This window comes from Anoplopoma fimbria, chromosome 6 (genome assembly GCF_027596085.1).
Source record: "Anoplopoma fimbria isolate UVic2021 breed Golden Eagle Sablefish chromosome 6, Afim_UVic_2022, whole genome shotgun sequence".
NCBI classification, from domain to species: domain Eukaryota; kingdom Metazoa; phylum Chordata; class Actinopteri; order Perciformes; family Anoplopomatidae; genus Anoplopoma; species Anoplopoma fimbria.
The window spans coordinates 1,023,697-1,045,198 of record NC_072454.1 but is presented as its reverse complement, the minus strand read 5'-3'; the positions used below and the strand labels follow the sequence as shown (position 1 = coordinate 1,045,198).

The following is a 21,502-nucleotide window of genomic DNA, read 5'->3' as shown; positions in this document are numbered from 1 at the left end:
ACACTGCTTTTGGTTCAGAGGTCTGATTATATAAACGTGTGGTTCCTCTCTGATTTCAACCAAAGTGAACTATAAATCAACGAAGCTGCTCCGCTATCATTTCCACACACACTCTGTATTTAGTGGTTTCAAACAGGTATTCTCTTTACTTACTGTAGATGCTGTGTTTCTCTGCTCAGGTCTACAGAGAGCTCCCAGTACCGCGGACCCTTCACCTTCACCTGAGATCAACAAACACTGAGTCAGCATCTGATTCAGAGATCAGGGTGTGTTTGATTCATCTGCATATCATCCTATCTGGTGTTAGGAATCAACGCTGTTAATGTTGTGTCGAATATCAAAACCCTACACCAACATGTTTATAAATGCATATTTATTTATAAGATATATATTTTGAGGTACAGAGCTGTGAAGTGTTCGTGTTCTTTACCCGTTTGAGGAGGTGCAGCTCGGGGAGCATGGTGGGGGCCATCAGCTCCACCGTTGTCTCATTGTACCACTTGGTCTCCTGAAATCAAACACACAAAACACACCTGATGAGATCAGAGAAACTGTTTTCACAAATTTATTTGAATGTTTTTATTGATGTCTTTTTGAAGTCAGTTAGATGTTCATTTGTTCAATAAAATAATGTTTTATTTTCTTATTTCAACAAGAAATTTGTTGTATTTTAGCAGAATACTGAAAGCAGAAAAAAGGCAGAACAACAGTTTTACAGTTGGGCAAAGATTACTATAATTAAATAAATGTTCTTACGAAGTATCACGATATTTTGCGTGTAAATATTGCATCGATACACAGAAAGAAAGTATTGATCCTTTATTATATAAGCTATTAATACTACAAATACAAATAAACATTTTGGTTACAACCACCAGAAGTCTTAAAGGATTGGACTCTGCAGACTGTGATACAAACAGCTCAGTTTTTCAGGTTCATGATGCAACATTTATGACATTTTTATGACAGTGTTGGTCAGTCTGTCTGACAAAACCATTCTGCTGCATTTAAAATGAGGGAAAACTTTGTCTTTTTAGATAAAACTGATAACTTGCAGATGAACAAAGGTAATAAATCGCAATATAAGTGATCTCAATACTCGCAATGTTTATCGCTAAATGTTTAAAATCGCAAAGACATCGCATCATGACTGAAGCATGACGATAGTCTCATATCGTAGAGCCTCTGGTGATCCTATTCCTTCTACTTGTGTTGTGTGTTTGTGGTTGTATTCCTCTATTTGTGATGTGTTCATTTGTAACCCTACCCCCTCTATAATCATGTTCAAATATAAACATGTGTTTGTTGTTGTGTGAACAAACTCTAAAACCAAAATCACACAATAACACAAACCGACTCAATAAAATCACTGTTTTTGTGAATGGAGTCTTTGTAGAGAGCTTAGATAACAGCTGCAGTTCTGTGAGAAAGGTGAAGAGGTGAACATATTCTAAACATAACTGACATTGATTCTTTTAGGTGTCTACAGCAGTACATCTACTGCAGTAGTACACAGACTATGTAGAAGTACCTCAAATACCACACTTCTAAACATCACTACTGTCCCTTTAAATCCTGTCTAGCTTCTTTAAAACTCTCCTTCCTAAACTTCTCCTCCTCTCAGTGTTTTCCATTTTCCCTAAAGCTCACACATTCTGCTTCAGCACACACCCACAACGAGCGTCTGTGTACTGAAAGCTTTAAAGAAGAATTTCTAAACGCATAATTTATCCTTGCGAAATGAAAATGCTTCACGAAAACAAAGCTCCATCAGCAGAACCTCACGGTGCTGTGTTTCTACAATAACCACATCTCTACAGAGCAGCAAACCAAAACCTCTGTGAGGGCGTCTGAGAACGTACTGCTGCTGTAATTCAGCTGCTATTTACTGCATCTGTGAAGACACAGCCTCAGTGTTGAAACAATGGATGTGCTCCACATAGAAATAATGTATGAGTAAACATGGAACACTAGAAAAATAACCATCTGCAGCTATTCTCATCTCAGCATCTCCTTTCTCTCGTTAGAACAGAAGGTTGTTTGTGGCTTCAGGAGCAGCAGTTTGTTTCCGTTTCTATCATCATCTTGAAAACCATTTTTATATCTATATATAATAAAAGCTCTGTAGCTTTCTGTCCCATCAGATGGAAGGGTTCAGTCACTACTAGGAGATTAATGCAGAGCTTCTTTATGTCAATTTATGACACAGAAATATGTGCATATGACGTGGGACAGAAGTTGTTAGAAACCGACTAGTCTGCTCCATTTTTTTTGCATTTCCTTGTTTTCTACTGTTATTTATAGTCCCGATACATACATATACGTATAGGTGCAGAAAGAATAACATCATATTTTAACAATCATTTTTTGTATTCTATATTTTCCTGTTATTTTCTTTTGCCTCTTTTATAACTTCTAACCTCTTTTTGTATATTTGTGTGTATTTACAGACTCTAGGAGGACTAGCAGAAACAAATCCTTTAATCAATTAATAATTTCACCTGGTTAAAAAAACACGTAAAATCACTGCTCTCAAAATGAATGATGATCAATTAATGCCATTTTAAAATAACCGTTGTATGCGTTAACGAGTCAAAGTCTGCAGACAGCCTTCTCTTGTTCATTTAGGTTTTTTATTTATGTAAGTTTGGGACTGTTGATGCTGCTGGTAAGTGCACTAAAACTTTTTATTCATAAGTTTTTTCTAACAGCGTTTAGTTGTTTGATTTCATGTAGACATTTATTTAAATAAAGATACATTTTTCTATTTAAAGTAAGTAAACTGCAGACAACAGAGTTCAGATCTAATGAATCAAACAGAAACAATGTAGACTGAAGCCCCTTGTGGATCACTAGGAACCTCTTCATGGAGTTCTAGGGACCCCCATAAAGGCCCTGGTCTGGAGAAGAATACGGTCTGGTGGAGGAAGTACCTCCAGAGAGTACAGGATCTTTCAGGCTGCTGAGGCGCTGCTGCTTCAACTCGTGAACCGCTTCATTCATAAAAGAGGAAGTTCTCCAGAATGGATTCAGGAGGGGAGAGACTCTCTCTTTGTTTAAGAACATTACAAGTTGTCCGAGGCTTTGCTTTTGCTTCCTCACTCATTTTTAAAAGAAAACGAGAGCTTGTGGAGGAAGTCGCTCAGCGGAGCAGAAGAGAAGCAGAAGTTTAAATGAAGCTTCCTCCAATGACCTACAGAATCTGTGTGTGTGTGTGTGTGTGTGTGTGTGTGTGTGTGTGTGTGTGTGTGTGTGTGTGTGTGTGTGTGTGTGTGTGTGTGTGTGTGTGTGTGTGTGTGTGTGTGTGTTTGCATGTAAAACAACTCGTCAGGAGGAAGTGCATTCATTGACATTTTAGAAAGTTTGTGTGACAGAGAATGAGAAGAGAGGGAGGAAGTGAATGCTGTCATTCAGAGGAACAACGTACAGATTGTACTTTGAGTTTGGGGACAGTAACAGTAAACCAGTCTGTGATTGTGGATGTCGTCTGACCTCCATGTTCAGCCAGGTGGGACTGATGACTGACCTTGTAGGTGACCTCTAGGAGGGCGTAGCAGGGCTTCAGGGAGTCCACGTCCACAGGGACCAGCAGACGTGGCTCTGCAGCCAGAACGGCCAGGTGTCTCAGGGCCTGAAGGTGATAGCTGCAGAAACAACAACACTCAGATATCTACAATATGTCGTTCATCCAGAGACTGCTATGTGTTCAGAGGTTTTCTCCTGAGTATATCTAGAGTCTTGTTCTCCTGTTATCAAAGACCTGATGAGTATATACATGATTTTATTCAAAATGTGTATCGTTTCATATCGTTTGTGTCCTCATTGCACATTACATTTATGAATCCCCTGAAAGGTTCTTCATTTATCTTGTTTTAATGTTCCACAATGATGTAAATGTTATTTTTCTACACGGTCAGGAGCAACATTTTCAGAGAAACATGATATGTTTTGATCTTGTGCACATTTTCTTTAGATTTTAAATGCAAAAAATTCAGTAACAGTATGATATGAATCCTGAAACAAGCTCCCCCTGCTGCTCGGGACAACATTTAACATTTATGAGCAGCAGCCAGGAAGTCATTACTTCAGATTCAGTTGGATGTCACAATGTTCACATCCTCGCACAAATCTACCTGCAGCTTCTCATCACATGGGACAATTCATTTAGTGAGTGTGTGTGTGAGTGTGAGTGTGTGTGTGTGTGTGTGTGTGTGTGTGTGTGTGTGTGTGTGTGTGTGTGTGTGTGTGTGTGTGTCTCACCGGTTGTCAGTGCTGTGAGCAGGGAAGTGTGGGTAGAGGGCGCAGAGCAGAGCGGCGATGGCCGAGTTGGAGGTGCTCAGCGTGTATCTAAAAGACAGAATCAAACATCACATCATAATTAAACTCACCACGAACAGTCTGCACGGTACAGTGTGTAAATACTGGGGGGGTCTCAGGGGGTCCGAGACCCTTTGATTGACACTGCAGACCCCCTGAAAGAGCCAATAAGAAAAACTTCAGAGGTCTCTAAAATCAATCAATCAACACAATTATTTGTCACTTCAAATTGTCACTAAATTGTCTTTTAACAGCGTACTAATGCCCAGTTTTCATTATTCAAACTGCAAAAGCTTTATTGACATATATGAATAGTGAGTGCGAGACACAGTTTTAAACTCATAATGTTAAATGAGACAGACAGCCGGAGACGCAAAAGCTGCTTGTGGACCTAAACAGACCCCCTTTGGACACATATGACCCAGTGTTTTTGTGAAAATCTGGATTAAAGCAGGACGTCCTCTTTTCTTTTCCCGGCAGCAAGAAGAAAGCAGAACCAAAGTCTGTCCGTCCGGTTAAAAAGAGAGGCGAGCGTAATGTGCGTATTCTGTTTCAGGGCGTAGTTGTTGTGTCGTAACCTTTGTCATGTGTGTGCAAAGTGTGTACAGCCTAAATGTCCCGGACTGCATTCAATATCAAATCAGTTCAATCACAATCATTTTTACAGAATGGCTTTTATGTGATGTCGTCGCTTTAATGTTTTTATTATTGGTTTTACTATCTTATCTTCATATACTATTTTATGTTTATCTATTTCATTTCATTTTTATTTTATTCATTTTATTGATTCTCATTTGTAATTATTAAGTTATTTCTTAGTTTAGTTTTATCCTATGGATTGTTTTTATAGTTTCATCTCTGTTCTGTTTTATCTTCATCAGGGTGGAAGTCTCACCTTAGTTTTTCTCAGCTTTCTTTTGTTTAATTGTCTTGTTTGCTTTTGCTGCCTTGTCTGTCGAAGCACTTTGTAAACTGTGTTTTTAAAGGTGCTATATAAATAAAGTTATTTTATTATTATTAAAATCTTGAATAGTACATACGGAGTCTGTGAAGGACTTCCACTCGTTGCAACATATTTGCACACGAGCAGAGTTTCTATTAACGTTTTTTTAATTCTTATCATGAAGTATCACATTAGAAAAACTGAACGGGAAAAAAAATATTTGAAGCTGGTTTGAGGTGTTTTTTTGACTAAATAAGATAAAGAAAACGCTCTGCTCTCCAAACCAGTTGGTGGAAACACAGAGTTTGCTTGACATTTACACGATCTGTGACGGGAGTGTAGAGCCTCCTTATGGGACAGGAGATTTAAAATAACAATGCTCATGATCAAAATGAAATGAAAATGAAATACAGGATTATCTTTATCAAGTTTTCAAAGACACACTGCTCCAAATCAAACACTTTTTACGCTGTAATCTAGTAGACGTCATCACAGAGCCTCTTTCACATAACGGTTGGAGGTTAAGTGTGTGCTTAAACTAACGGAGTCGTTAGAATGGAGTCGGGTCAGACTTCACATGGAAGGTCACGTGAGAGAACGTCATAACGGAGGACGCTGCTCTTCAATTAAACGGCTGCTTGAGGCTTGTTTATCACGTTTAAGAGCCTCAGGAACACGGAACATCACATCCTCTGACTACCAGTTTACAGCTTAAACTATTTAAAAGAGAGACACCGATGTGAGGGACCAATGACCCCTTTAACCCCGACTTCCAACAACCTTCTGACCCAACATCTTCTGCAGAAAAGGCCTCATCTGACTCAAAAAACGTTTATCTGCACCTTTATTCCTGTTTACAATCATTTACATAAAGTGTTTAAATGACCAATGTGTTTGGCAACTGACAAAAAAAAAAGGTAACGCTTATAATTCAGTGAGACGCACCAGTGCAAAAATATCAAATGTAATGTTTAGAAATGTGACAAATGTATGAAATAACTGACACTTCCGTCCAAAAGCTGGTGAAATTCTGAGAATTACAAATCGGCAGTTGAGACTTTGGGTGGAAGAAACTTAACTTTCACTTCAGTTTCAGGCTGAAAAAAAAACTGAATAAAAGGGAAGAGAAACTAACCAAGCAAACAAGAATTAATAAAACAAATGAAACCCACATGCCAGATCCGCTGTCATCACCATAAACGTGAGAAAACCAATGAAATAAAATGAAAGTCAACGACGTGGCGATAATGATGATTAAACATGAGAACATTTCAAAACAAAAGGCCGACAAACAGAATGGCAGACGAGCAGAGAGAGAGACGTGGCCCGAGTCTGCAGCTCATGACCTCTGCAGACCCACGATAACACACACACACACACACACACACACACACACACACACACACACACACACACACACACACACACACACACACACACACACACACACACACACACACACACACACACACACACACACACACACACAGTCCCTGTTCATCTGAATACGGCTGAAGGTGCAACAGGCAATGAGAGAGTAGAAATACACAGGACAAGGTCAGAGGATGGAGGAGGCTGGTTTGTGTGTAAATGTCATTCATTATGCACAAAAACAAACAAAACAGACTTGTTTGTGTGTGTGTGTGTGTGTGTGTGTGTGTGTGTGTGTGTGTGTGTGTGTGTGTGTGTGTGTGTGTGTGTGTGTGTGTGTGTGTGTGTGTGTGTGTGTGTGTGTACCTGGTCTTTCCAGAGACAACAGTCCCACGTCATCCAGTGTGTTTGTGTCTGTGGGCATTTTGGGTTTTGTTGGCAAAGCAATGTAAATGTTTCTGACGGGGAACTCAAAGACACCAGACTCCATTCACAAAAACATTAATTTTACCTCACAGAACTCAGGAGTTGCTGCTCTACTGCGGCCTCCATTAGTTTGTGTTATTGTGTGATTTTGTTCAGATTCACCAAAGTCACACAACAACACAAACAAGGAGGCAGAAGTAGAGCAGAAACTCCTGAGTTCTGAGAGGTAAAACGACTGTTTTTGTCAATGGAGTCTGGTGTCTTTGAAGAGAGCTCAGATAACGAAGGGTAAAGCGGTAAAAATATCCTAAATATAACTTCCACTGAAACAGATTGTTGATTTTTGAATACCTCTACTGTAGATAATAAACGGACGATGGACAACCTCAATGACGATAACAGTTTTTTGTCTTGAAAAAACTAATTACATGTATTAATACGGATCACTATTTCGGGTTTCAAGGTTTTAAGCTTAATTTTGTTCTGTTTTCTGAGAGGGAATCAATGCAATAATGTTTTAGTCACTTTTGTGTTCATGTAATTTGCATATTTTTGTAACCAACACTTGTTTATGTTGTGATTTGATCCCTTAAATAAAACGCTTAAATGGATGCTGTGGAAAAAAGGTCCATTCAGTTGTGTCTTTACGGTGGGTTTATGTGAGTGAGTGTGTGTGTGTGTGTGTGTGTGTGTGTGTGTGTGTGTGTGTGTGTGTGTGTGTGTGATGGTCTCACCGCCCCCCCCAGGAACAGCAGGCCCAGAGCCATGTGATGAGCCATGTGGAAGCCGTAGTTCATCTCTCCTCCGGTCCTCTTGTGGAAGAAGCGGCAGAGCTGCAGGACCTTCAGGTTCCCGGTGCCGGACATCACCATGGACATCGCCAGCAGGATCATGGACAGGCCGGTCTGCAGGTTGTAGTAACCCGTCTGCTGCAGAACCAGAAGACACGCAGACAGAGAATGATACAGCACATACAACTAATCATTATCTAAAGTATGTGTATGTGAACACAGCATCAGAAGTAGAACTTTAATCCTCTGAAAGAAGCTTCAGGGCATTTTTCTCTCTGTGTTCTTGATTTTCATTTCAAAATAAAAGTCCTGTTCCTCTGTGGAAACAGAACAATCATGACTAGAAGTAGAGAGAACTCAAACATGTCTTTAGTGCAGAATAACAGTTACCATACAATAAATAAATAAAAAAACGTAATTTAAATTTCTTTGATCATTTATTTCCCAAGAAATTGGAAAAACAATTAAATATATATATCCAACATTTCTCCAAGTCCAAGTGTTACCAATGTTGGAAATCCTCCAACAAACTCCACTTGCTATATTATATATATATAATATATATATTTAATATTGAACTATTCACATTTTTACAACCTCTCCTCTCTGAAGTTCAGTAGAAGTTTCATGAAATTATTGAGAGAATTACAGAAATTAAATTAAGAATTTAAAAATAAAATAATATAACTATTTCCTACAAAACTAGGAAGTCAATCATGGCTTCCTAGTTTCACTGAGGAGCTCATAATAAAATGTTTACAGAATCTGCATAGAGCAAACGTTTTATTTGTGGCGAGATTTTAAATCAGACACGTAGAATAAATTCTTAGATGAAATAATACATCTTTGAGCTTAGCAGCCGTCACACATGATGTGTTCAAGGACTGTCGAAAATACGAAATAGTGGCGTTAATGACAGTTTCTATATCTTCCGGCTTTGATAAACAGGGTAGTCTTTGGGGATTGTTTTTTTCAGATGGTGAAACACATTGTAAACACTTACAACAGCAGCTGTACCAGCGAAGGACATGATCTTCATGAAGGTCCTGGCGAACTCGTAGAGGCAGTCGAAGGCGTCCGAGTTGGCGGAGCCGGCGAAGCGTAAACCCAACGCCATACAGGCGCCGGCCGTGATGTAGTCCTGGGCTTGGCTGAGAGAAACCAATAACACAATGATGATGATGATGATAAGACATAAAGGAAGGAGAGGAAGTTCAAATATTTAAGGATTAACCCAGAATGTATATGAGGTCAGTGTTTGGCTTTAGTACTCACGCCATCGTCTCCATGTTTATGTCATCTGAAGGGTCAAAGGTCCCCCTCATGATCTGAAAAACAAAACAAATACTGACATACTTTCTACAGACACTATTAGTATGTGACCTGCTGTCTGAGCATTTTATAACATTTAACAGTGTAATTCATGAAAATATGAGTAAATCAAGTAGAAAAATGATGTTACCAGTCCTGTTATTGACAGTCTGAAGTAAGAAACTAAGCTGTGTGGAATTCAATTTAGCAATTATATATATATATATATATATATATATATATATATATATATATATATATATATATATATATATATATATATATTTGTTTTGGATTCTGGACCAGTTTTGGATCGACTCTGTAGCTAAAGTTCAGCGTTTTGTACCTGCAGTGTTCTGATTGTGCTAAAGGCTCTGGTTACTAGTATTCTTTGTCATAATTTCTACAGAAAACTGATATATTTATGACTAAACTGTTATTGCATTACCCTAAAATATCCCATAATTCTCTAAGAAACTCCCAAAGTCTGTACTTTATTTGTTCTGTTACTTTAAAAAAAACAACCACAGAAATGAACCAAACTTCACAAGTCACCGTGACTTGTTCCCAGGTCCGAAGCTAAATAATGCTGTGTGTGTGAGTGAGTGTGTGTGTGTGTGTGTGTGTGTGTGTGAGTGAGTAAGTGTTTTCTCACCTGCGGTATGTTACTCTTGACCCACTCAGTATTTGGGAGGATTTCATCCCACATGATGATACAGCGAGCAAGAGTCTGAGAGGGAAGAAGAGGAGAGAGATAGCAGATTATGGAGGTGTGAATGACATCTGACATCACACACACACACACACACACACACACACACACACACACACACACACACACACACACACACACACACACACACACACACACACACACACACACACACACACACACACACTAACACTAACACTAACACTAACCCTCAGCAGCAGAAACTCCGGCTTGATGAAATCCAGCAGGAACCAGGTGTCCGGAGGTTTCAGCCAATCAGCGATGGACCTGGTGGACAGAACCAGGAAGAGACGAGGAGGTGTTAATACCCTCCTTCAACACCCTCTCGACCAATAGAGGAGCGGCGTCGGATGAGCCTTCAAAAGGGAGACGGGAACCTCTTGACCAATAGCAGAGAGCGTTGTCTTCTGACAGCCGGACTCTTCATCGGGTGAGGATGTTCTGCTCCTCGCTCACATCAGTGATAATGAGGAAACACCACCATGGATTTATGAAACTCAGCTTCTTTGTAAATCTGATCCCGTATACGAGTTATTTTATGTCACGATCATCCTCTTCAGATGATTATGTGGTTTTTAACTATATTTAAAACTTAAAATAAAATGGAAATTGATTGATTGACACATGAAATCCCTTTTGATCTTCTATCCCACACATTCATATCAATAATACATAATGTGTCCCTGATCTGATAAGATTTTTTCAAACTTTGAGCATCGTTTAAGGTGATGTGTTGCCATGACAACGTACTTTGTGCGCAGTGTTTTAAAAGTAGAGCGTTAATGAGAAAAAACGCTGCTTCATGTCACGACTACAGATGAATCTGTTGACTCTAACTCAGTCTAGTATGCAGACTAAAAGGTTTGGATTCGAGCAAAAGCAGAGGAAGAGAAAGAACATCAATCCAAACATGCAGATATCTCACTTGCGATTAAAAATATTAAACACAAATTAATAAATAAACTATATTCGTAAGATAATAAATACTGAACGACATTTAGTAGAAAACAAGAGTTCAGCTCGTCCGTTTGTCTTCCTCTCACCTGTTGTTGGTCTTCAGGTAGATCATGGCGAGGGCCAGCGTGGCTCCGGGACACGTCACGTCCACGTTTATGGTGTCGCCCTCCTGGAGGAACCGACCATGATGTTTGGAGAAAGAAAAGATAACCTCAATATTTGTGACAGTTTACTTTACATAGCGTCTTTGAGAACTTTGAAAAGTGCTCTATAAATAAAATGTATTATTATTATTGTTATTATTATTATTATTATTATAGAGAGAAAATAATATTTATGTCTCGGTATCATTTTTACGGTGGTTTAAAAACAACATCCTCTGGACAATGTTACAAAACAAATCTTTTGTTTTTCTGTACTTTTTGTTATAACAAACTAAAAAAAAATCAGCCAGATTAAGAGTTTTTGATGTTTTAAACCGACTTCAGAGGGATGACATATGTTTTTTAATAGTCTGGAGCCTTGTAGACCAGCTGATATTACAAAACAGAACAAAACGATCCGTATATGCCATTATGGATCATCAATGATTGGCAGTTGGTACCGGCGGCAAAAAAAAGTGATCAGGGATCTCTTAAAGTCATATTTGCTCCTTTTTTTCTTTTGTGCTGATCCGAGATCTGTGACTCAAATCTGTGAGTTTATTGATCCGTTGTAGCTCTGATGTGTAAATACTGTAATAACAGTGTTATGGATGATTCCTTCGACTTCATAAATGTAGAAACAGTGACTCTGCTCTCCCTCTACCTTGATCTGGTAGCTGGGGGATTTGTGTCTCTCCCTGTTGGCTCCGGCCTGAGCCCGGCGGTGCCCCCCCACCATGTACTGATACAGCTGCTCCGGGACGTTCAGGTCCGTCATCCCAATCAGGTTACTGCCGTGCTGAGGGGAGAGAGAGGGGGAGGAGAGGGGGAGAACGATGAGACGAGAGTGGGACCAGGAAGTGGAGGAAACAGAGGAGGGAATAAAGGAAAAAGAGTTTGGAAAGATGAGACAGAGGAAGGTAAATAACTTAAGTGGAGAGAAAACAGCAGAAAAAGGTGATATAACAAAATCAATGGAAGGTTAAAACACAAAAGGTAATAATAATAATAATAATTATAATAATAATAATCAAAGGAGCCAGAGGATATATTAAAGAAATAAATATAAATAAATAAATTTACTTGATTAAAGTTGAATATTTAAGAGAGAAAACTTGGATAATCTCTGAGATTATAAAATTAAAGATTAGTGAGAAAAATTGTTTAACACTATTTATGTACAAATTATAATTTTTTTGATTCTGTCTCTGTATTTCGTCACAGACGGCATCAAAGTTGTTTGGATTTATTCTTCCCCAGACACCGTAAAATTAAAAACAAGAAAGACATTCTAGTGGCATTTTTATTTAATTTATTATGGACCCAGGTAACATGTTATATACTTCTGCTGAATTTAATCGGATTAATTGTACTTCCATCAATGTTTAATGTATATAAATGTTGTTGAATTCAATTTGTGACTTTAATCTCAAAGAATATCTGTTTTTTTTGCAAATTTATGACTTTATAATCTCAGAGAAGATGAAAGTTTTATAGATTTTTTCTCCTTGTGAAGTTACGACTTTAATCTTGGAAATTCAGAGATTAGAGAACACCTTAATTATTATTTTATTTTACCTACAATGGCCCTAATACGCCGTCATAAGACCGAAACAAAGAGAGCGTCATAATACAGAGATGACTGTAGACTTGTGTGATAGCTTCTTCTGTGTCAGTGAGAATGAACAAACAGCATCGCTGGGTTTCTTTTATGGGAGGAGACGTTCATTTCAGGAAAACTCAGAGTCACTTCTGGACTATTACAAATAAAAACAATGACTGGATCAATCAGCTTCTAACTGTCAGATTTAAAGAACTACGATGAAGTTTAACAGCAAACGAATGTTTGCGTGTTCTGAAATATAGATGAGAAGCTTCAGGGTTCGACACCAACGATAATCGAATATAAAGAGAGAAATCCAGAGAAAAAACCCACTAAAAATACATCAACAAAATTTTCATATCAATTAAAAAACAGATTTTCCTTTTTAGTTTAGAAAGAATGATTTAAATAAAGTTTCATATTTAATCGTGACGTAAAAACACCAAATTATTATTCCCTAAAACCAGACCAAACCAAATCCTCCTGGACCTCCTAGCGGTGAGATGTAGAGTTTTATTAAAGGTGACTCACCCCCAGACAGACCATCCCCAGAGCCAGACCAGCAGCCAGAGAGTAGGACTCCCGGTCTGTGCAGTACTCCATCTCTGGACCAGGAGGCCGACCTGAGAGACACCGAGACAGAATCACACCGTCACTGACAGGTGAACAAATGAAACGCACCTTTACCTTAATTATAATTACAGAATTCTCTGTTTGAACGATGTTGGAAACAATTGTGATAATGTAAGTACAAAACTCTACCACATATATAACAACGGTCTAGTTGTTTTTGACACTTTAATAAAGAAAAGTTATTAAACCTTAAATTATTATGAAAATATTCAATATTTCCTGTCAATCAAATAATCAATTTATGGACTGATTGTCTATTTATGTTGGTGCTTCTTGACAGAATTATTCAGCTCCTCTGATCATATGCAAAATCAATATGTGGAACCTTAATTGAAAGTTTGAGGACCCTGTTTTAAACTGTAATTAATTGTTGTTTTTAGATTTCACGTTTGTTTTTTTCCACACACACGCACACACACACACACACACACACACACACACACACACACACACACACACACACACACACACACACACACACACACACACACACACACACACACACACACACACACACACACACACACACACACACACACACACACCTATCTCAGACAGCAGGACCTCAGCGTTGTGTCTGTGTCCTGTTCCCTGGTACACCAGCCCGATGCCAATCACAGCAGCAACCTGCAGAACAGACGGAGAGAAAACTCAATCATTCTGTGTGTGTGTGTGTGTGTGTGTGTGTGTGTGTGTGTGTGTGTGTGTGTGTGTGTGTGTGTGTGTGTGTGTGTGTGTGTGTTTAATACACTCTAGTTAAGTGTGACAGTGTGCAGATCTTAACAAACAGAGACACACTAATAGCCGTGTCATTACTGACTCCACCTTCATTAAATGTGATTTCACAGCCCAGAATCAATATTTCTTTTTTGAGCTGACTCTCTGATAATGATGTTTTTTTTGTTTTCAGACTCACCTGGACGTTGTGCGGGACGTCCAGCTCGGTGGAGGTGGGGGGCAGCAGGGCGGGGATGTGGATGCTGAGGAGACGGGTGATGGACATGTCCATGGTGCCCAGTTTGGCCGAAGACACGCCCAGCAGCAGCCCGATGCTGGTCATCTCGTGGCCCTGAGGGGGAGACAGAGAGTTCATACACAGGTACGTTCACATCCTAAAAGACTTCAGGTAATGACATCAGACCGCAGCGTGAGAGGAAATACCTGCAGGTAGCTCTAACTGTGATGATTCCGACCAGAGCAACACGACTGACAGCTCTCATTAGACCCCTGTGTGTGTGTGTGTGTGTGTGTGTGTGTGTGTGTGTGTGTGTGTGTGTGTGTGTGTGTGTGTGTGTGTGTGTGTGTGTGTGTCTAAAAATAGATCATCTTTACATAAAAAGTAAATATTGGACATTTCTGCTCTACTGACTCCTTTAATCCAACGAGGAACTTTTGTAAATTTAGGATTTTGTGGGAGGATTTAAAAATGTTTGGGGTGATGAAAAATGAATATGACGACAGACACTAAAAGCTTCATTTGAAAAACCTCAATAGAAGCTTTGAATGTAAAAAAAACAAAACACACGATTCAGTTAATGAATTAACGCCTCAATCAGTCAGTAAACTTTGATCCACTTATTTTAATTTAAACATAAACCATTAAGAAATACTAAAAAAATAAACAGAAAAAGGAACATAACTAGTTTAGTTTCTCTTGTGGATTCAGAGAAAATCAAACTTAAAGATACAAAATTTAACGGCTGAGATTATATAAAAACACATTTATTTCAAATTAATAATCAGACACTCAGACGATTCAAACAAACACAGGGAATTTAAAAATAGCAATATTTAAGAATTTAGACAAATAACAAAACGTAAAAATGACGCTGGCTACGTTTGTCTTTGCAGAAGGCTGCAGCAACAAGACACAAGCACACACAAGCACACACAAGCACACACACACACACACACACACACACACACACACACACACACACACACACACACACACACACACACACACACACACACACACACACACACACACACACACACACACACACAACAAAACTTTATAAAACTAAACATTTGAGACTGGAACATGAAGCATTTAGGAACCAAACTGTTTTACTGGATGATCTGGTTTGTGGGCAACAATATTCAAATTAAAAAATTTCAGAAAGAGAACTTTAAAATGTGCGTGAGAACATCCTCAAATTTAATTTATAGAGAGATGACTAAAAAGGAAAACTCTTTGATCTTTATGACCTACAGCTTTAAATTCACATCCTGAATCAATACGTGACTTTAAAAAGAATCGATCTCGAACACGTCTTCTTCATCTTCACACGGCGACTCGTTAAGTAAAAAGAGGATCTGGCTCCGAAGCTTCCTGTCGAGTTTCTAAACTTAAAGTTTCACTCTGACTGGATCTGATGTACAGTCATCCAGAGAAACGTGTCTTTGAATAAACTGTATTTAAGTTCATATTTGTTGTGCTTTCCTTTCATTCTTTGTGACTCTGTGTGTGTGTGTGTGTGTGTGTGTTTGTGTGTGTTGCTGATATAAACAGTAATTTGGAGCACTGTGTTCTGTAAATTGATCTTTAAGGTAGAAAGTAAACCCAGAATGTGTCCGCTTGTGTTTGTTTGGAGGGTTAAATGCTGACAGTTTCTGTGTGTGTGTGTGTGTGTGTGTGTGTGTGTGTGTGTGTGTGTGTGTGTGTGTGTGTTAGTTCTACAGAAATAAACAGTAATTTAGAGCACTGTGTTCTGTAAACTGAGCTTTAAGGTAGTTTCTCGGGTTTTAAATCAAATGTGCATGTTTGTACTGTGAAATAAATGCTGACAGTTTCTGCACATGTACGTTTTGTGTGTGTGTGTGTGTGTGTGTGTGTGTGTGTGTGTGTGTGTGTGTGTGTGTGTGTGTGTGTGTGTGTGTGTACCTTGGTGAGGTAGTCGTGTATGTTGAGTGTGGCCAGCTTGGTGAGGTGTCCGTTGAGGCCCAGGGCCATGAGGAAGCCCGCGTACTCGTTGGCCAGCTCGGGGCTCTTCGGCTTGTTGTAGGCGATCCAGGCCGAGTCCACCTGAACGCACCACGAGGAGAAAAAGGTCACGTGACCAAAGGAGGGTTTGTTTACTGAGGAGGAGTGAGAACGTTTACAAAGCAGACGTGAACAGTTTCTATGATCAGTCTCTTCTGGATCATTCTAATACCTCCATTCCTTCACATACTGTGATCTAAATTAGTAAATGTTTTAATGAGTTTGACTGATTGTAAACATGTAGTGAATTATTGTAAAGTGCCTTGTGTGTGTTTTTGTCTTTAAAAAAATATAAATATGTATACTCTTTCGAAAAATATAATATATCGATTTTTATATAATATATAAATCTATATATAATATAGATATATATATATAAAATATATAAATATATATATAATATATCATATAAAAAATATAATTATATAAATATATAAAGAAAAGAATACTTAAATAAAGTTAAAATAAAAGGAAGAATAATGCATTCAACAAATAAATGCATAAATACAAACATTTAATAATGAATAAAAAAAAACTTACAAATGCATTTAAATTAACAAATGAAAGTCAAAGTTAGTGAAAATAAATAAATGTAAAAATTTGATTGAAGAGTAAATAAATAACGGGGAATAATAAATATTAAATAGATTAATACATTTAACAGAAGTATTGATTTATGTTTCATAACCAGTCAGGAGTTCCTCACAGTGACTTTAATATAATAAAGTAACCTGTGGATTCAGACTGACCTGTGAAGCCGGAGCTATTTTGAGTCCTGCAGCGACTCCGTTGTGGAAGCTGGGCCAGCTGGTCATGTTGGGAGGAACATCAATGTTCCCGCTGTTCAGGTCCACCATCGTGTTCCTCGGGGGGGCGCGGCCTGGAGTCGGAAAAAAAGGAAGTACACAATATTCATTCAAGATCTTTATTTCTGTGTCCAAAAAAACCAAAACCATTAAAAATCTGCAGATTATATCGCCAAGAGTTTTTTCTCTCTACAAATACCTGGAGAATGTATGTGTTTCACAAGTAAACATCGTTTTCAATCTTTGTATATCGTCCATATTTAAAAAAAAAAAAAAAAAAAAAAAATGTAATCTTACTTAACAATCATCACACTGCTCTCATTTTCTCAACTGTTTAGACAACGACACGTTGGACCGATTTAAAAAGTGAAAGGTAAAATACCAGATCTCAACTGAGCAAATAGAGATCTCTGCTTTGTATTTAATTATACACAATTATCAAGTATTCCATCGATTATTCCATCCATTAATTGAGTAACTGGATAAGAAACACTTTTGGTTTATTAAGGAGCAACAGTAAAAATACAAAAGAATAAGACGGAACAACGGATTTGTTGACTGACTTGAAAAACAATTTCAAGTCAGTGTGAACCGTCAAAAATTGTTAATGTTAATCTTTTTATCTGGTTATTGTCATCTATAGTGTTTTTTAAAACATTGGGAAATAAATTATTTTTGTATATTTTTATTTAAGTAAACACTTTCACGAAAAAAATCTTGGCATTAGTAGTTTTAATGATGTTTTATAGCTGCAACTGACCAAAAGTTATATTCCTATTAAGTTTCTAATTCCTTGATACAACCTCATTTTTTCAGGGTCTCCCTCTCTGGAACAAACTTCTCGATACATCCCATATATTTAAGGATTTGATCCGAAGCATAGACAGGATAGTGACGTTCACACCTCCACATGTTCAGCTCACCTGTCAGGTTGAGCTTCGGGACGGGTAACGGTTCGGTCGGTACCGGCTGATAGGAGAAGAGCGTGAAGAGGCCTCGGCCCACCGGGAGAGCCATGGTCCTCTGACACAGCTGAAGGAGTCTAGAGGAGACAGTAAAACATATATATAAATATTTATATGAATATATAAGGGGATAGGTCAGCCTTGTTTTCGGAAATGAGTTCTCTGTGTAAAACAGAGACAAACAACTGATGTACACAGTGAAAAAAGAAAAGTCAAAGGAAGATGTTTTAGAAAGAGAGACTGACAAATATCAAGAAAATATATTCTTTTTTTTGCTCCTCCAAAGTTATAATTGAAGTTTAATTTCTGTGATGATTTATATTACAAAAATTAGAAAACAATGGAATCTATATATCCAATATTTTTAAAGTGTCTACAATGTTGGATTAAAGAAATGGAGGCTCTACATGTTATATATATTGAGCTATTTACATTTTTACAGCCTCTCCTCTCCTCTCTGCTCTGTGTTCAGCAGCCTGAAGTTCAGTCAAAGTTTCACTGATTTGTTGTCACATGACTGTTGGTCTCAGATGAATCAATCACGTCTTCATAGTTGCACTGAGGAACTCAGAATTTAATGTTTTTTACAGAATCTGATAAAAGTATACGGTTTATTCAGGGCGAGATTTTAAATGAGGCATGTAGAATAAATGTTTTTGATGAAATATCACAGTTTTGAGCTTTGTTTTGGCTGCTCTTTCTGACAGAAGCGTTCGTCAAACATGATGTGTTCAAGGACCGTGGGAAAGATGACGATAATGAGGGTCTTTAAAGCTTCTGGCTACGATACACACCCACACACATAACACTCACTTGTTCTCTTTCTCCTCTATGTACTCGTGATCAGAAACCTCCGGTAACTGGACCACACTGACCCGGACCGGTCTGGAGCTCTGCAGGAGCCTCCTGACCTCCTGGACCCTGAGATCCTGACTCCAGATCAGTCCTGTGACCTGGAGAGGAGCAGAAATAAGGTGACAACATAACAACATAAACAACAACAAGATATCTAATATAATAGACTGGAATCAGAGTGATCATGTTTACTCTGTGTGATCATGTTTAGTGTGTGATCATGTTTAGTGTGTGTGTGTGTGTGATCATGTTTACTCTGTGTGTGTGTGTGATCATGTTTAGTGTGTGTGTGTGTGTGTGTGTGTGTGTGTGTGTGTGTGTGTGTGTGATCATGTTTACTGTGTGATCATGTTTACTGTGTGTGTGTGTGTGTGTGTGTGTGTGTGTGTGTGTGTGTGTGTGATCATGTTTACTGTGTGTGTGTGTGTGTACTGTGTGATCATGTTTACTGTGTGTGTGTGTGTGTGTGTGTGTGTGTGTGTGTGTGTCATGTTTACTGTGTGTGTGTGTGTGTGTGTGTGTGTGTGTGTGTGTGTGTGTGTGTGTGTGTGTGTGTGTGTGTGTGTGTGTGTGTGTGTGTGTGTGTGTGTGTGTGTGTGTGTGATCATGTTTACTGTGTGTGTGTGATCATGTTTAATCTGTGTGTGTGTTACCTCCTGAATGATGTCCGACATCCCATCTTCCTCCTCGTCTGCCTCTGTGGCCGCTGGAGGCTCCAATGAAAGACCTGAACCAACGGACTGGAGACACACACAGACACACACACACACACACACACACACACACACACACACAGACACACACACACACACACACACACACACACACACACAGACACACACAGACACACAGACACACACACACAGACACACGATTCACAAAAAGCCAAAATAACATTTTTATCTCAACAACATCACTGGTTTTAAGATTTTATTCGAGACATGCATGTCTTTTCATTTTAAGGGGGAAATGGCAGCTACTCAAAGTTTTATTTATTTATGATTTATGTTTCTTTGTAATTATAAGGAATAAACACAGCTGCTTTGTCACAAATTAAAAATTCGAATAAATAAATAAATAATCTGGAAAAAAGTGAGTCTTCAAAAAAACCAAAAAAAAAAACAGATATTAGTTTGGGCCGATTAAAAAAAAACATTGTGTGCAGGTGTTTATTTATTTTTTTATAATTTGATACACATTTTTTTATTCAATGAAAGGAGTTCTAAAATATCTCACTTTTAATTTACTTTTACTTTATTTCCCCCTTTACACACTCTTTTATAATGAAATCCTCTCTGTATTGCAGGTTTTTGTTGTTAAGCAATTAAACTTCTGTAGCAACATTTAGAAAACTTGTTTAAAGATGAATTAATTCAGCAAAAGAAAATTAGAGTGAGCTGCAGTCAGTTTGACACTTCTTCTGAAGATTTGTTGAATTTGCATTCATTGTTTTTTCTGTGAATGCAAATCCAATCCAATACCCGAAGGATGAAAAGAACGAGGTCACATGAGCGCTGATCTAACTGTGGATAGAAAACCCAGTTCACACTCACAGCTTTGCTCTTGGCCAGCGTCATCTTGTGGGCCTGTTTGGTCAGATCCTGTCGCCCAATCAGGAGACACACCTCCTCCGACCAATCAGAGCACGGCTGCTCCCGGCAGCGGTAGATGGCCTCTCTGATGGGCAGAGCCACGCCGAAGGGGACCGACTCCAGGTCCTTCAGGGTGAAACCTGGACCGGAGAAGGAAACGTTACAAACAAAACGTCTACAAACACTCCACACTTAAAGAGACAGTCTGAATGTGTGTTTTTCATAGTCGTGTTGAAGAAGAGGAGGTGTCTTCATCTCACCTTCTGAGGTGAGCCAGACCACCAGCTGCTCAGCCAGACTCTCACTGGAAAAGTTCACCTTCACACTGCTTTGTCTACGAAAAACACACAAACATTAAGTCACAACAATTAATTTATGAGAAAATTGAGTGAAACAAAAATGGAATATGACAGGATAAAACTTCAGTTATCAAAAATGAGCATCTGCAGGCAGTGATGCACTACGAAACTGATGTAATGCACCACAGAAGACTATGAAAAGAACACTACTAGCTAACAGGGGTGTAAAAACTTTAAAGGTGCAATGTGTAACATCTGACAACCTGCTCCAAACCACTAGGGGGCAGCATTTCACCTCTCCTACTGCATCCATAAAGTCATCACCTATTACAAAAAACCAACCACTCACTAACTAAAGGTCCGTCTCTTGGAGCCGCCACATGCTAAACCTCCCAAAAGCCGTCTCCTATTGTCGGGGAGAAACAAATGAAAACACGAGTTGTGTTCTCCATTCTGCCACTTTTGATGTAATCCAATAAAGAAACTTATAAAATGGACCCCGGATGTTTTATTCACGAGTCCTACGGCAGCTCTAAGTCTTCGTCCTCTCATCTTAAACTGAGGACAGACTGGAAGCTACAGTGACTCTCTGTTGCCTCTCCAGGTTACAAGTGGTATTACAGGACAGGACGCGGCTAACTCGTTAGCATGCTAGCTTCAGCAGGTTTCTCTTTGACATAACGTCAACACTGTTGCCTCTTAACATTCTGGTGATGATGTTTGTTAATTTATTTAATGTTTTTTTTAGCATTTTACACATTGCACCTTTTG

The 21,502-nt window shown here is 38.6% G+C and overlaps 1 protein-coding gene across 1 annotated transcript in view; it reads right to left on the bottom strand.

Annotated features, from left to right (window-relative positions):
• The window catches only part of anapc1 (anaphase promoting complex subunit 1), a 57,799-nt gene that overhangs the window by 5,158 nt on the left and 31,139 nt on the right, over positions 1–21,502 (bottom strand). Inside the window, exons 27-48 of the mRNA XM_054599983.1 lie at positions 20,693–20,766; positions 20,394–20,572; positions 19,494–19,580; positions 18,799–18,938; positions 17,944–18,062; positions 16,964–17,094; positions 16,116–16,256; positions 14,145–14,297; positions 13,774–13,855; positions 13,127–13,218; positions 11,657–11,791; positions 10,936–11,018; positions 10,081–10,159; positions 9,815–9,889; positions 9,124–9,176; positions 8,852–8,999; positions 7,792–7,986; positions 7,409–7,410; positions 4,261–4,347; positions 3,527–3,644; positions 431–508; positions 154–221 (exon numbers count right to left, since the gene is read on the bottom strand). Of these exons, the coding sequence (XP_054455958.1) occupies positions 154–221; positions 431–508; positions 3,527–3,644; positions 4,261–4,347; positions 7,409–7,410; positions 7,792–7,986; positions 8,852–8,999; positions 9,124–9,176; positions 9,815–9,889; positions 10,081–10,159; positions 10,936–11,018; positions 11,657–11,791; positions 13,127–13,218; positions 13,774–13,855; positions 14,145–14,297; positions 16,116–16,256; positions 16,964–17,094; positions 17,944–18,062; positions 18,799–18,938; positions 19,494–19,580; positions 20,394–20,572; positions 20,693–20,766 (2,319 nt within the window). The remainder of the gene's footprint in view (positions 1–153; positions 222–430; positions 509–3,526; positions 3,645–4,260; positions 4,348–7,408; positions 7,411–7,791; positions 7,987–8,851; positions 9,000–9,123; positions 9,177–9,814; positions 9,890–10,080; positions 10,160–10,935; positions 11,019–11,656; positions 11,792–13,126; positions 13,219–13,773; positions 13,856–14,144; positions 14,298–16,115; positions 16,257–16,963; positions 17,095–17,943; positions 18,063–18,798; positions 18,939–19,493; positions 19,581–20,393; positions 20,573–20,692; positions 20,767–21,502) is intronic.